Source organism: Lissotriton vulgaris, chromosome 5, assembly GCF_964263255.1.
Source record: "Lissotriton vulgaris chromosome 5, aLisVul1.2, whole genome shotgun sequence".
NCBI lineage: Eukaryota > Metazoa > Chordata > Amphibia > Caudata > Salamandridae > Lissotriton > Lissotriton vulgaris.
The window spans coordinates 1,968,496,347-1,968,512,303 of record NC_141693.1 but is presented as its reverse complement, the minus strand read 5'-3'; the positions used below and the strand labels follow the sequence as shown (position 1 = coordinate 1,968,512,303).

At 42.2% G+C, this 15,957-nt stretch overlaps 1 protein-coding gene across 2 annotated transcripts in view; it reads left to right on the top strand.

The window, feature by feature from the left end:
* Window positions 1-15,957, top strand: part of SCAI (suppressor of cancer cell invasion) — a 602,691-nt gene that overhangs the window by 477,331 nt on the left and 109,403 nt on the right. For both annotated transcript variants that reach the window (XM_086924673.1, XM_086924674.1), the window contains one exon: window positions 11,816-11,968. In XM_086924673.1, coding sequence (XP_086780799.1) covers window positions 11,816-11,968 — 153 coding nt within the window. The remainder of the gene's footprint in view (window positions 1-11,815; window positions 11,969-15,957) is intronic.

Genomic DNA, 15,957 nt, shown 5'->3' with positions numbered 1-15,957 from the left:
TGTAGCCATGCTGCTTAAATGTCTTGCAAAATTATATCTTTTACCCTTGATAAGGTGGAGAATACAATGCGCCTTGTCATGCCAAGTACGTGATCAAGGAAATGTTTTTTCTGAAACGCGTTGGGCTCAAAAGAATATTGAGGAAATTCATGCTGCCCTCTGACATGCTGTGCATTAATTATATCCTGGTGAGGAGTGCGCTTGGTGTTTTTTGGACAATGTGGAACTGAATAAATCACGGCAGTCCAAGCCGTGTTAAAGCGCACCGCCGTCTGTTACCGAAGATGGGTCTGAGGTTCTGTGAAGGGAGCCATGCAGAACACCGGGATCACGTACTTGGCATGACAAGGCGCATTGTATTCTCCACCTTATCAAGGGTAAAAGATATAATTTTGCAAGACATTTAAGCAGCATGGCTACAGTATTATCAGTTATTGGAACTGCGATTACCAGCATGCACTGCCTGAAAATAAGATGCACACCTGACATTATTAAAGGGTATTTAAACAGTGCGCAGTCTCGTGAGATGTTACTTTGCTGCTGCCCGTGAACAAGGAAATGTTTTTTCTGAAACGCGTTGGGCTCAAAAGAATATTGAGGAAATTCATGCTGCCCTCTGACATGCTGTGCATTAATTATATCCTGGTGAGGAGTGCGCTTGGTGTTTTTTGGACAATGTGGAACTGAATATATATATATATATATATATATATATGGATTCTGGCCTACAAGCATCATGCGTACGCCTTAAAATCACAAAAAGGGCGCTGATGCCGGCGTTAACATCACCGAGCCGGGTCCAACCAATTCCTCCAGCATGTCTCATCCAGGAGGAAGACTCAGACGAGGGTGACATGTTCCGAACGGCGACAAGTCCTTCGGAGCTCAACGTGAAGTGTCAGAGTTCAGATGAGGAGGAGGTATATCATCAGTCACCTACTCCTATGGTTTGTCTTCCAGCATCCTTAATATATAAAAAAATAATATATAAATATATATGCTGGAATATATATAGATATATAGATATATAGAATATAGAGTATATCAAGACTAAAGATTAAAAGGAAAATGTTATTCTCAAATGTATTCCTTTGTGGAATTTAATCTCGGAAATGTTCAATGCATGAGACGTCCGTGCATAGTTTCCTCTCATGTATATTTGTTTGTATTCAGTTTGTGTTTATTTATGTAGCCTTTATGCAAGTTCAGGTCCAAGTCAGGAAATGTATGGCCAGGGGGCATGATGACTGAGGTGTAATGAGAGCTCTAAAGAGGTTTATATACAGGCAAATTGAAATGGTTTATTTAGTCTATTCCCCGGCTTTAAAATTTAACTCAAAGAAATTTGTGATCACCAGAAATACTTCAATAAATTAACGAAGTAGCCTTTTTTGTGACTCTAAGTCAAATGTGTCAAGAGTGTCGGCTAATGTCTGCCCAGGAGTAGTATTTCATATTTAGAACCTACTCAGAATGCATTGGTATTATATGGTCTCATGAGCGTCTTGGTTTTCAGTATTCTGCTCCTCCAAAGGATACAGTGACGTCCTCAGCCGAGCATCAGTCACCACCTGTCACCTGCAGGAAGACGCGGGCGTAAATAATGCGCTGGCAGTGCTGACGCGGCACGCCGGCCTGTTTGGTCATTAATAACATGTTCATCCTTGAAAATTTGCGGTGCGCGCTCTTTTCTGTCGATCACATCTTAGAGGCTGCGCTTCCGGGGTGGGAATTTGAAGGGGGCTTTTCGCGGACCCACTGTTTGTTGACTCACAGAGGTGGCGTGAGATGACTCTTCTTGCGCATGGAAGATGGTTCGCTTGTCAGAGTGACGCAGGCGGTCCATCTTCACACAGAGTAGAAAATAACAGATATTTCACGATAGCTGGTGCATTTCCAGTGTCTGCACATGCGTGTCCCCGCTCCCATTCATGTATCTGGCCGTTTGTGTATCCCATCATATAGGCCGGTGCAGTTGTCATGGAAACTGTGATTTCTTTTTTTTATCTCCCTCACTCAGTCTAGTGGTTTTTGCTGAAATCCAGGTTTACCCTCTGGCGACCATTAAGGACAAATAACAATACTTAAAACGAATTAATTAAGTGTGTGTAAATCATGGTAGATGCCGAGTCTGAGACTAGCTAGTTCAGGGGCATTATTTTTAAGGTAACGTGCAAAACACAATCTAATGGTGTAGTATCTTTGGCCAATTTTCACTAACCTTAATCTTGAATACCCCAATTTAATTAAATAGTCAATTATTTAAATCTTGTGAAACTTATCAATTGAGGTTTACGTTTTTGAATCAGTTTAGAGGTAAGGAAAGGGAAAACCTGTGGTTTGATAATGTATATTACTCTAATCTTTTGTGACTTTAAATATATATGAATGCGTCTGTCGTACCTCCTGTTTTGTGTGGGGGTATTTTTGTATTTTTTTGGTGTTAAACTCGTTGAAGGCCTGCAATGACCGTTGCGGCGGTGTGAAGCATCAGTGGGGGTGCATGAATGTTGTTATGCGTTACAGGGTGGTTTGATGTACATGTCAATTTTTTATAGTCCATCTGAAGATACCCTTATCATAAAATAAATCCGTGCTATGGGAACTTGGGAAGAGCTTGGAAGGATCAGGTGTAGACAAATCAGCCCCGTTCCTAAAGCTGGTTGCGTTCACCTTGGGTTTGAGGACAAAATTTACAGGATTGACTGAAGCTTACTATTGCAAATGGGATTCGGGAATATAAAAATTCTGCCATTGTCGCAGAATTTCTGCATTTGCAATTTTAGGATAAAACGGAGTTTTGTGAGCATTCCGGGGAAGTCCTATCTGAGAAATTAGAACACGCGCTCATTCTTTGCTGGAAGTTTCATATCCTGGAAACATACAGAGATTTACTCCTTTACGGGTAGGAGAAGGGAGGTCTAGAGCAATGGAGCGGATCATTTTACGGTGTGATGGGATCATAAGAAAAGTGGTGTGTTTGTGCATGGGAAGAATATTACATGCATAGAGAAAAAATGAAAAAAAGGATCTTGTGCAAATGCATAATTGCATCAGATTTAGTTTTGTAGAATTTTCCAACTGGTTGAGCTTCTGCATGCGTACAATTCAGTCGTCCTGGAAAATTATCAAAACCATAGTTTAGGAGGAGTGATCAAAGAGTTCTTTCACAGTTCCATACTTTTTCTGTACGTTAGAGTTGGATCCAGAAATGTTCCCAATAATCCTCTTTTAAACTTAGGATATTCCTTCCTGCCCACCCATGCTCACCTAAGCCTTGTTCTCTTTTCCTGTCACATATTCCGTTCCACATATTTTCCGTCCTCTATAGGGTCCCTTATGATTTTTACTCCAGAATGCAGCCGTTTTAGGGTTCACCTTATGCGTTGCATAGATTCTCGGCAAAGAATTGCACAGTCTGCTCCCCACAGTCATGCTGGAATACAACACAGCCTTGTTCTTGTGTCTTCTGTAAGGCATTTGGACTCCCTTGCAATACTTTGTACTGGATCAACTCCGTACACTTAAATCCCATCTCACCAGGGCAGGTCGGAGTAAGTTATTGAAGTGCTGAGAGCACGTTGGAAGCTCTGTTGTCTTCCAACCTTTGTGTCTGTACTCTAGTGTCTCAGCAGAGCTGCAGCACGGTACACCATACAGGGGCGGCTCTAGGCTCAAGGCGGCCCTTGGCCGGGAACCTAGGTCGGGGGCTGCCAGAGGAACTCAGCCGCGGAGGCCAGTGAAGAGGGGGGGGGGGAGAGGTGTCAGGGCGTTTTGAAGTGGAACAGAGCCGGAGCCGTGAAATTCCTGCAAGGGGGCGCCACGCAAATATGTATCCATCCTCAGAGGATTATTATATTAAGGATATATATTGGCGTGGTGGCCACTGGGGTTTGGCGGCCCTGTGCAGGTGCACAGCTTGCACATGCCTAAGGCCGCCCCTGCACCCTAGCAGCTTGCTCGGGCTCATCAGCGTGATGCTGGTGCGGGGGGGGGGGCGGGGGAGAGGGGGATACCCCGAGTTTAGCCCAGGCAGGCTTTCCCGCCACAGCCTGCTGCCGTTTTAAGATCTGCCTGCAGATGGCCTCGGGCGTCTTTCCAAGCTGCCCGCCCTCTCTAATGGGCCCGGTGCACGCGCACCTGCAGGGCTGTGCGCCGAGTGCATGCCCGGTGCACCGCAGCGTAGAGAGCGGAGGGATCTTTAAATATGCATGAGCGCTTCTGTTGGTCCATTAGCTCCCGACGAGGCTCGGGGGCATTTACCTTAATACTTTCACTGGGAGGAGTCCAAACCTCCTCCAAGTTCAGAGTGATAGAATGCACAGCTGTGCACGTGCACAAGGGTGTGTCTGTACTCACAACACCAAGTGACCTTGATAAAGAAAAACTCAAAAACTGAGGAACCTGGGCTGCACACGGATGCCCACCTCCATGCCACCCCCAAAAGAGGCTGCACACTCATGACGTGTCATGTGACAACACAAGAGCTGTGTGAGATAGGTCACAAAATGAGCATGTGAAATAGTACTACAGGAGTATTCTTTTACATACTCTTATGGGCAGTAGTACTACAGGAGTATTCTTTTACATGAACTATTACCAGGAGTTTTCTTTTACATACTCTTACAGACAGTAGTATTTCTAGAGTGTTCTTTTACATACTCTTACAGGTAATAGTATTTCTAGAGTGTTCTTTTACATACTCTTACAGGAAGTAGTATTTCTAGAGTATTCTTTTACATACTCTTACAGGAACATACTCTGACATGCCTTTCTGAATCAGCCCCAAATGTCCTACTCCATTTTAGTAAAACTGAAACGGGGACAAAGCCCTTTCTATTTGTAATAATTGTTTGTTCGATTTCTTAAATATTCCCATTTTAGATCTTTTGGGGCCAGGTATGTAGAAGAGCATTACAGGTATACTACATTAAGCCCTTCACTGCAGGGTGTTTCCCCCCCGCTGTGCAGGGAAGAGGGGGTCCGAGCGCGGCTGTGCTTTTGACGAGCTCAGCTCGTCTTGAGGCACAGTGGAGCTGAGACCACACCCATTTTGGAACGTTCAGCACGGCGGGGAAATTATCCCCGCGTGCGAACGTTCCAACGGCGGTGACGAGCTCAGCTCGTCATGAGTGCAGGTCAACGTGCCTCATGACGAGCTGATCTCGTCATGAGCACTCAACGGGTTAAAACTCAAAAATACCTTTGTGAATAAAACCCACTATATGCAATATCACGTATATTACTACACCACCCATGAGTTCAAGGACATTGCTCTCCAACTTGGCCCCTGTCTTAGCATTGCATAGACTTCCAGATCCTGGATTGGGTACTCACAGGTTCCTATGTCTGGGATCCCCTCGACACCAGCACTCGCTTCCTGACATCCACCTCACATGTAGAGTCAACCTCCTAGTATCTACTGGCCTCGGGCCACAGATATAACTGCCTTTGGTGGGTGTAGAGGTTTGGGTACCTCACGTGGTGGGTGCCTCCCTTTAGAACTTTTGACGTTTGCGACTCGGCCATATCTCCACAGTGATGAGTACTGAAGAGCCACCACAACGTCATCTTCTTTTTATTGCAGCCTCCTTACTTTTTCTGTCTGACCCAGACAGTGCAGTGGCAGTGCAGATGCTAAATAAAGTAGGCAAATAAATCAATATTATCCCTATTATTAGTGCTCTTTATAAAACCAATAATATCGCAGTGTTCACGCTTTGCAGTATGTATGTCAGTTCAGTCTGCTTTTGATCAAAGTGAGCAGCAACCGTGTGTGACCAAAGCCTGTGTTTAGTTGCCCCATCTTCTGAATGCATACTTGGCGAAGCCTCTGATAGGCCACTTCACTGGCGACAGCAATCAACATAGAAGACAGACTTTAATTAGCTTCTAAGCTATTCTCCATGGTGTTTCACACATCAGTATTGACAGGGTTGTCTAGGCTGATGGTTAACTTGAAACTAAATTGATATTTAAACGTATTTTGAAATGTTTTATTTTTTAAATTATCTTTTTTTTTATAAATAAAGCCCTAACAGCTAGATGCATCAAGCGAAATACCGTTCGCAAAGGGGCAGATTCTCAGAATCTGCCCCTCTGCAACCGGTATTTATGCATTTGGGATGCATCATCTCAAATGCATAAATCGCTATTTGCGATTGCATTTAAGGAATCTCAAATTGAGATTCCTTAAATTCAATGCATGAATGTAAAATAGCTAGCGATTTCGCTGATAGGGGTCGCTATTTACCGTGAAATCAAACTTCATGGTAAATAGCGAAAACTGTGAAAAATGCACTAAAGTGCATCTTTCAAAGTTGTATGTTACACACACACATGTCCTTGGGACATGTGTGTGCGCAATACCAGTGTCCAGTTCAATTTAAGGGGTGCAACAGGGTGTCCTATGGACACCCGTCACCCTTGAAAATTGCATTCTCAAATTGCGATTAGCTAATTGCTAATCGCAAATTGATAATTCCTTCCCATTCATTCCTATGGGAATCTTGGCCGATAGGAATCAATGAGATGTCATTCCTTATTTGCGAATCGCACTCTGCGAGTCGCAGATAATGAATATTTAGGAATTGCTAATATTTTAGCAAATCCTACATGCATCTTGATTTTGCGAGTCCCTAAATGCAAATCCTTAAACTTCGCAATTAAGGACTCGCAAAAACGAACGTTGAAGCATTTAGCAGATAGTTTTCAATTTATGTTGATAAATACAGACAGAAAACAATGTGTTTTGTTATTATATTACTTTTTTGAAAGCAGAAAAATACAGAAAATTGGGCTTCTTTTTAGTGACTCTACATGCTGTCCTGTATGTATTCCTGGCCAGTAGCTGGGCACGTTGACAGAATGGGGAGTTAAAAATAAATTTAGATTTCCTTAATTAAGCACATATCTCAACATATGCTTGTACTATAATGCTACAATTTATCACATGGTTGCATTGTTTTATTATACCTGCCTGCTAAAAATTCTAAAACCCTGCAGGCAAAAAAATATGAGTGCTCTATTATCAGTTAAATAAATGTGGAAATATATCCGAGCTACAAATTCATTTTTTACATAATAATTGTAGCCAGAAATAAGTATGGCGAAATACAGACAGACGTATCCAAGAAATATCATAAAACGAGGAACCCTATTTATAAACTAAATATGTTTTAATATGTTGATATGTACAGGAGGACTGGACCATTGGTATAAATGCAGCTTTGAGCTGAGAAATGCCAACTGTTTCTTTCTCCAGATATGCTTCTCATACCAGTCCACAAATCTGTGCAGTGTCAGTGATCCAAGTTTTCAGACGAGTCCACCAATCAGAGAAAAGAGTCTTTGGTGTGTTTGATCCAAAATAACAGTCTCTATTTCTCCACTGCTTTGTGTTTTTTGAGCTTTTCCATCAAACACATACTATAGAATATCCTTGTTGTAATAACCTGCCGAACACAACACCACAGCAGCCCACGGTAACTAGGGGCCCCATGTATCAAGCATTTTTGTGTTTGCAAACGGGCCGATTCACAGAATTGGCCCGTTTGTAAATGCAAAAAGTGCTTTTCACGTGTAGCAAACCCTATTTTGCGATTCGGTAATCGCAAAATGGGTTTGCGGTTCGCGATTTTGGAAGAGGCGTGCTTAGGACGTCCCTTCCAAATCGCAAATAGTAATGGTATGTATGAATGGTTTTTGACTGTAAATGCGATCGCATTTTATCAAGTACGTCAAGTAGGTGGTAACCCATTCGCAAGGGACCCTTTCCCCTTTGGGGATGGCAGCAAAAACGTTTTTTCAGAGTAGGCAGCGGTCCCACGGATCACTGCCTGCTCTTACAAAATGAAGAGCATCCTTTTCTTTCATTTTCTTTTTTAAATACAACCTGTTTTCCTTCAAGGAAAATGGTCTGAGTTTTAAATGAAATTTTGCTTTATTTAAAAGCAATCTCGGACATGGTGGTCTGTTGACCCCAGCAGGCCACCATCCCCATGATTTTAGCGATTCCTTGGGAGTCTCAAATTGCGACCTACCTCAATAATATCCATCAGGTAGGTCATTTGTGACCTCCTAGAAATCGCAGAAAGTGTTCAACACACTTTCATACATGTCGTTTTTTCGATTTCCTATTTGTGAATCGCAAGGATTCGCAATTAGGGAATCGGAAAACGGTTCCTACATACATCTGTCCCTAGATCATTCGCCTTCAAATTTATTTCTACATATCTAAAATTTAAATACTGCATTTGAAAAAAAAGGCTATATTTTTAAGGGAATGTTGATTTTAGAAATATTGGTAATATAAAAGGCGTGTTCCAGGGGGCAGGCAGTTGGTAGACATTAGCCTCCGCTGTCCCCAGGTCTTGACTGTTCGGTGATATGTAGAGACAAGGCAAGGCTTCAGCATCTTGAGTGCATTGGAAAAAACAAGAGAAAATGTAGCACCTCCTTCAGATTCTGCCGAAGAAAGACCATGAAACATTGCAGTATCATTCAGGCCATTGTTTGCTCCTGTCTGGACTAGGCCTACACCCTTTATTTAGACTTGCTGGCTTCCCCAACTCATTTGCTACCACTGAGCATCAATCCACTGGCAAGGCATCTCCAACTTCATCACTCTACTCCTCTCTCCAGTCACCTAAAGAAGCTGCAAAGGCTTCCAATAAGTTTGTATCTTTGTTTCAAAACATTCACTGTGACAGCCCTTCTTTTTGCCAACAGCTGTTCACCTGTTATGTCCTTTCATGCACTACTCTTTATACTTTGATTTGTGTCACCGTGGATCTACTGGCAAAGGATGTACTGGGGATTTAACCAGATCTGATCATTTTCAGGTTTGTGTGGCAGAAGTGTTCTTCAGCTCAGACAGGTGTTTTACTGCTTACCACTCCGGTTGAGGAGACCTTAAATGGTCAAAACACCAATATATATTTTTAGGTGTCGCCAGTTTTACAAGCATGGGGCTCGAGCAGTAGCTATAGTTTCGTAAGCAGTTTTATCAATGCATATGTTGAAATACCGCCTCACAGATGATAAAATATCTTGTTTAGCAGCAAGTGGCATCTGGCATCAAAGAACTAACATCAGTAATACACTCACCGAATCAGCATGAAGTTTGCAAATATACTTAGATTGCCCTCAAACACCAGCTTATCAGTTTCTTAGAAATACCTTTGTTTTGCTGTCCAATGGCCATTTTCATCTTGGGCAAATAAGCTTGATTCTTCCACTCACAAAGTTTTAATTGTAAGAAAAACGCATCTTTTTTCTCAAAAAATAGGTTGTCATTTTAGTGAATATATGTTTAGTCTCTCAACTTAAGATTCTCATTTTCATCAGTTAGCAGATATACACCTTCTAAGCAAGGGTCCTCCGTGTGCCAGACATAGACACATAATAGCATGGGTGCTCTCAACATGGCACAGTAGCTACAGTGGCTACCAATGTGCCACTAATGCCAACACTATGGTAATGTTTTTTTTTTTGTCCTCACTCTTTATTGACAGTGAAGCATGGGATTGAAAGGTTAGGTATGGATGTCATCTAGTTCTTTCAGAAATGAAAGCATCCATTAAAACATCAGATGCCATGGTTCATAGCCAAGTTTATGGTTGACCTTATGGTTAAATTACTTGTCTTTTTTCACACCACTCATAGGGCCAAAATAAAAATGTCATTGATTAACTTGCACACTAAACCCACTAGCACATTCTTGTATATATGCATCTCTTGGTACACAAAATATGTTACATTTTTTTTACTACAGACATCGTGTTGTTACTTTTTAGTATGTACAGTTCATTTCATAATCAAGGACTTTTTCATGAAGACGATCACTTGCTACACTTATAATCACTGAGAAATTATCCTGATCCACTTTGTGTCTTGAGAAGCCTGATAATTCTTGGGAATAAAATTATTGTTTATTTTGAGCATCATGAATCTCTCTACTTGTCCTTCTGATTATAATAACTGCCCCGGTTTCACTGAAAACCTGCTCCGATGATGCTCTGGTTGCAGGACATTCTAGATATTATATTACCAGACTACTGAGTTCTGGACATTGTTCCAGTGTTCTGTGTCAATAGATCAATGAGCTTCTACTGGAAATCTTGTGTAGTCATTCAAGTACCCTATGATATCTTCTCTATTGAAATATTTGAGACATGCCAGCTCTGCAAATTGGATGTGATTCTGTTCTTGTTTGTCCTCGTAGTTGTACTTTTTCATCATCCAGTTCATCTATTTTTTTGATTATCCAGCTCCTGTAAATAGAGGCATTCAATGATGAGCAGGAAATAAAAGTAGATGTTTGTAGACTGGATCCACTATGGTGGCAAGGATAGACTCTTTTTTAATTTTTAAATATCTTTATATTAAACAATTGGTAAGGACTTCTTTTGCACACATAATACAAAGAATGCACATATTTTCAATACATTGGTTCCTTAATCCACAGGTTGATTCCCCACTTATGTAGTCCAAAGTTCTTAAGGCTACTGAGATTTGAGGTTTACTCACATTCACTTATCTTCCCCTATCCTCCCCATCACCCCTCTCAGTGTCCCCTGTATGGTCTCCATCGTCCCCAGATCATGTCCCATTTTTGGGGGCATCTTCTGGAGTTAAATGCTACTTTCTCAGCCCCAGAGCACACTGGTAATATCAGTATTCACGAATGAACAACCTAATGTCAAGAATGTCAACAATATGACACTTTTACACAAGGGATGGCAGCTGTTATTCTAAGGACGTCTGTAACATGTTTCAACCAATCCAGAGATACCCTTGTATATCGGAGAGGGTAACCAGATGCCAGGAGTTGACATTCATCACTTTGTCTGCCAGAGATGGTAGAATGACACCATCAGGCAGGCACACACAGGTGCACAGCCACGTTTGTTCACTCTAGAGCCCCACAAGGACTTTTCTCCTTTGTAAATTCGACAACATCTCAAACGCGAGATTATGTGTGTGAGGATGTATGTATGTGAGTGACACCTAGATTGACTATACAAGCATCATTCATTGTTTTTCATCATGTGCAGTTCAAAGAGATTCCTTAGGCAGAAACTACTTTTTATGGTATACTATTCAGGTACATCGATGATTCATACCAAAAAATCATAATTCTATGAAATCAGTCACAACATAGAAATTATTTATTTGTAAAATAAAAAATAATAATACATTTAACTGACCGTGGTGGGTGAAACTTTGGACAGCCAGAAAGTCGGGATTCTGTCCCTTTGCAAACCTTTCTTACATTGCCCGAGACTGCTAAAAGTGATGCACAAGACATCTGTCTAAAAGAATCGTCTGATCACAGGAAGAACATGGCCACCATACGTGGGCCATTTGCACACGACTCAGCTGCAGGTAGACATATGCTCTACAACAGCCGCTCACCTGCAACTTCCCGCCTCCAGAAGCACTCTCGTTTGTAGAAGAGGAGCACTGTGGGTGGCTGATGCGGGATGTGATTACGGCGCATGGCTTGGGGTGGGACTGTGGTGCTAAAATTGCACCTCCCCCTTTAAAAAAAAAAACTTTGTAGGAGTTGCATTTCACAAATATTGGAAAAGTTTAAAAATAAAATTGTACACACTTACTAAGCAGCAGATATTATAATTTAGCGAACAATGACTGTGAGGTTGTCTATATTTTTAATGGCAAAATATTCTTACAGATTTCTTTTTCATGCTGTGGCAAAGAAGGTTGATTCTAATGTGCAATATTTGTTGGAACACTCAGTGCTGGTCTTTTTTTTGTGTAAATTAAGATCATTGTGATTTTCTGCTTTCAGGCTGACCCAGTCATGGTTTTGAATGATGACAACACCATCGTTATCATTGCAAATCGGCTCATCGAAGGAGGCAGCCCGATGCTGGAGCAGGGCATGATAGTTGGCCAGCTGACCCTCGCCGACGCTCTGATCATTGGGAACTGCAACAATCAGGTGAGGCCACCTCACAAAACAGTTGAAAGGATTGGTTGGTGTATGTTTGGAAGAGCCTGAGAGGAACAATTTCAAAGTAACCTCTTTGATGAGCCTATCTCTAAGCTTGCATGTTTTACTTTGAATTTCTTTTCAATTTTTAAGTTTCTACTTCGCTTTTCTCTTTGACTTTCTTTCTCTTTCTTATTTGTATATTTTTAATGTTAGGTTTCTTTTAGTTTTTTTCTTGGTCTCCTCAGTCTCTCTCCTATTATATTTTTATTCTCTTTTTTTTTCTTTGGAACAATCCTCATGCCCCTCTTTTTCATTATCCCTACCATCTTTGAAACCTTGTTTAGGCAAAATTAAGAATACTTAATTTTTTTCCCAACCGTCCCCATTGAAGGTATGAAATTAGGAGTGACAATTTCAAAGTTTTGAAGTGATGCTGTGTTCATCATGGTTTTAGGAAGTTGGTTACATTAGGAATGTAGGGTTCGAGCAGTGCTTAACCTCATCCGTGCTCATGAGGCATGGTCGCGCTGTGCTCATGACTCGTCATGACTGTTGCGCCTCGCCCACGCGGGGATAATTCCCCTGCTGTGCTGGGCGTTTCATTTGAAAGGGCGTGGTCATGACAAGCTCAGCTCGTCATGAGCACAGCGCCACCGTGCTGCGTGACGAGCTGAGCTCATCACGAGCACCGCGGCGCTGCGCGTACCTCCCCTCCCCCCAGCACAGCGGGGGAATTAGCCCCGCGGGGAAGGGGTTAATGTCAGCAAGTGGTTGCAGGCGGGGCCCTCCAGCACTCAATTTTGGAGACCAGCAGTCATTTTTCCTAAACAAACTTTGATTCACAGATAAAGAGAGAAAACCTCAAAAGGGAAAACGAGAAACCAGGAAAAAAAGAAACCAGGGAAAAAGAACTTGCAAGAGTGAAATAAAAAGGCAGGGAGTGCCGGGTGGTGGAGGAAAGACGCGTGAAGTGGAATCAAGACTACACAGCCTTTGTATCCGGCACCAGACCTTTCCTAGGGCTAGCTGCGAGCTGCTGAGTAAAACATTGGGCCCCTGCTCTTGTTCTTTTATAAACTAAGCTCTGGGTTTGACATAGCTGAATACAGCCTCTGGTTAGAAATTGATGTTGTTTTTAGCATAGAATTTCTAGCAAAATCATATTTTTTGTATGTCTTTATTGTTTTTCTGTAGCATTAGTGTTGCCCTAATAATGCCACTTCACTTTCCAATGGAAGAAAGCGTTGAGATGAGGCTATCAACCAGAACAGTAATAAGATAAATCGGTGGTCGCTCACTATACCTAGCAAACCTAGTCTACTGGAATACAAAAGCCAGTAGGAGCTGATGCCTTTTCTGGAACGTCTGGATTGTTGGAAACTTGCCTACAGTGTGCAAGCTTCTAGGGGAGAGAACTTCTGCCCCCAAAATGTTTGTATCTCGGCGGGTGTGCAGCAAGTTTGTTTTAGTGGGGCGCTATTTGATATCTGGTCGGCAGAAATAGCACATCAGTTTAGAGGGTAGGAAGGAGCGCGTCATGGATCCAACCTTTAGTTTTGTGGGTCAATCAGTGGACTGACATCAACGCAGGAGAGATTTGATCATTTTGCTACAGACCTAGGATGAGGTGGGTTGCACGGGTTTTTTACAGATAGAAACTCATCTATCGTCTGTGCTGATAAGCACATTCAGATACTGTCACAGAAATCAGTCCTGAGAATTGCTAGCACAAGGGCCATCCTTTGAGACTGAAGTCGAAAGAACAGGATTCCGCGTAGCATAGAAGTTAGCACCCATATTTAGTGTTGTTATTCTTCTGTAGTCATTGAAATGTATTAGTTAAAAGTGACCTTCAATTCACAGACTTTTTGACAGGGAGACAGCAGCAACCATTGGAGGAATGCCGGTGAAATAGGAGCATGGTGGGTTATCTCGTCCTAATGGCAGGATCCTGGTTTTCGATGCACTGTGACCGACCATTTATTGCGTCCCCAGTTTGGGTGCTTACTGTGCACTCCTTGACTTACCTCTGGTCATCTTCTTCCTTTGGAAACATTGATGTTAGTGTCTTATGTAAATGAGAATATGCAGCACATATGTATTTCTAAATATAATATCTATCTTTAGGCTGTTAAAAATACAGGAGATACCTTGTACATATTGAATAGGTCAGAGACAAAGCTGATGCTTGTAGGATCCCATGGGTGATGTTAGTGAAGTACGTATAGTTAACAAGCTTCACCAGGTGAGATCTTGTTAAATGAGAATGAATTGAACCATATATTCCGACGCTACAGTTAGTTTCCATTAGATCCAGAATTTTTTTTATATCATCAGTGATATCATCAGTGTTGAACGCAGCTGGGGGTTTTGGAAGCATTAATGCACATCTATCAGAATCTGGCTCAGATGTATCATAAACGATGCGTGTTGGTGGAAGCCACACTGGAAGTCACAAAGAAGACCACACTGCTTTCAGAGAACCAAAGAGTTTGCTATTTGTCTAGTGGACCTTGGCCATAGGCTATTAGTGTTTGTTTGTCTTAGGACTTCTTAACACCTTCAGCGCGGCGCAGATTCCCGCGCTGTGCTGAACGTTCTAATGAGCCAACGGGCTCACGACGGAATGGTTCCGTCATGAGCACAGGCAAACCGACGCTCATGACGGAACCATTCCGTCAATAGCATCGAAGGGGTTAAGGACCTCCCCGAGTAGAACGGCAATATTGAACTATTTCGTGATGATAGGTATGTTGGCTGGGTGATGCTCATGCATGGCCTTGGGATTACCTGCTTCATTAGTGGAGGATTTAGCACTCTGATAAACATAATATATCGGAAATTCCGCTAAGGTGGTGAATTCATAGACATTGGCGATGCTTGGAGACATTTCTGTGGTAGGCGTTCACCTCATGCGATGCCAAAGCAGCAATGTTAGCCTAGATGTAGTGTAGTTTGTCCTTCTCATGCGCCGTAAAGTTGTATAGTTGCTTTGACAGAACCAGTGTTCAAGGTGTTAATGGGAGAAATGCCACTACTAGAATACTGTGACATGTTCTGTGATGCCGCCTCCAGTTTGGAATTAAGCTTTCTTAGTTCAGGTGTTTCAACTTTCCTTAAGGAACAAGGCAGAGTGTCAATAAGAGGGGAGGTTGATTTTCACCCCTCATTACTAGGGCTTCGCCTTACTGTGTCCATGAAGATTTGCTGAAGGCAGGTTGAGGGATCTGGGTTGATATGGGGAACAAAGAAGAGAGGGAAAGGAGTTAGTAGTGTAATAATTATATTGGCTAGAGATGCTGATAAGGATGGTGTCGGTGCAGGACAGGTACAGAAAATTCGGGCTTTAGGTGAAAGACTAAGGCTATGAACGGCTGAGTTTGTGGAACATCTCTCGCTCAGAGGTAGAGTTGTGTCAACGTTATTTCAAAGAAACCTCTGCCTCATATTTTGGTTGAATCTGTAAAGTGTTTATTGCAACAATGAATAGGTTTTGATTCATAGAAGCTACCAACAATCTCCATACACCAGTAGTGGTGCCAAAGTCCCTCAGGAAAAGCAAAACCCAAATTTATACACTACAACACATACAGTTTCTAGTTTGGATCATGTGACTAAAGTCTCTCCAGGTGTATGGGCTGGTGCCTAGCTAAATTAATGGGACATAGCGGGTAGTCTTCACGAATAACAAAAATGTAAACCATTTCAGGTGAGCAAACTAGTTTGCAAATGCGACATCTCTGGTGGCTAGATGCAACGCGTCTAGTCTTGGAGACGGACACATCTTGTAGGCAAAGTAAGCAGTAGCAAGAAAAGATGGATACAGCACGTTACAGTAACCTTGCTGCAGTCAGCAAGGGATGTGAACTGAAAGCATATTAGAAATCACGAAACATAGCAGGTGGACCCGCACTGTAAATTAAAACTGACAGCTAATTACAAGGATAATTTGTGAACCTATCGCTCAGACCTCCTAATCCATCATAATGCTAGGC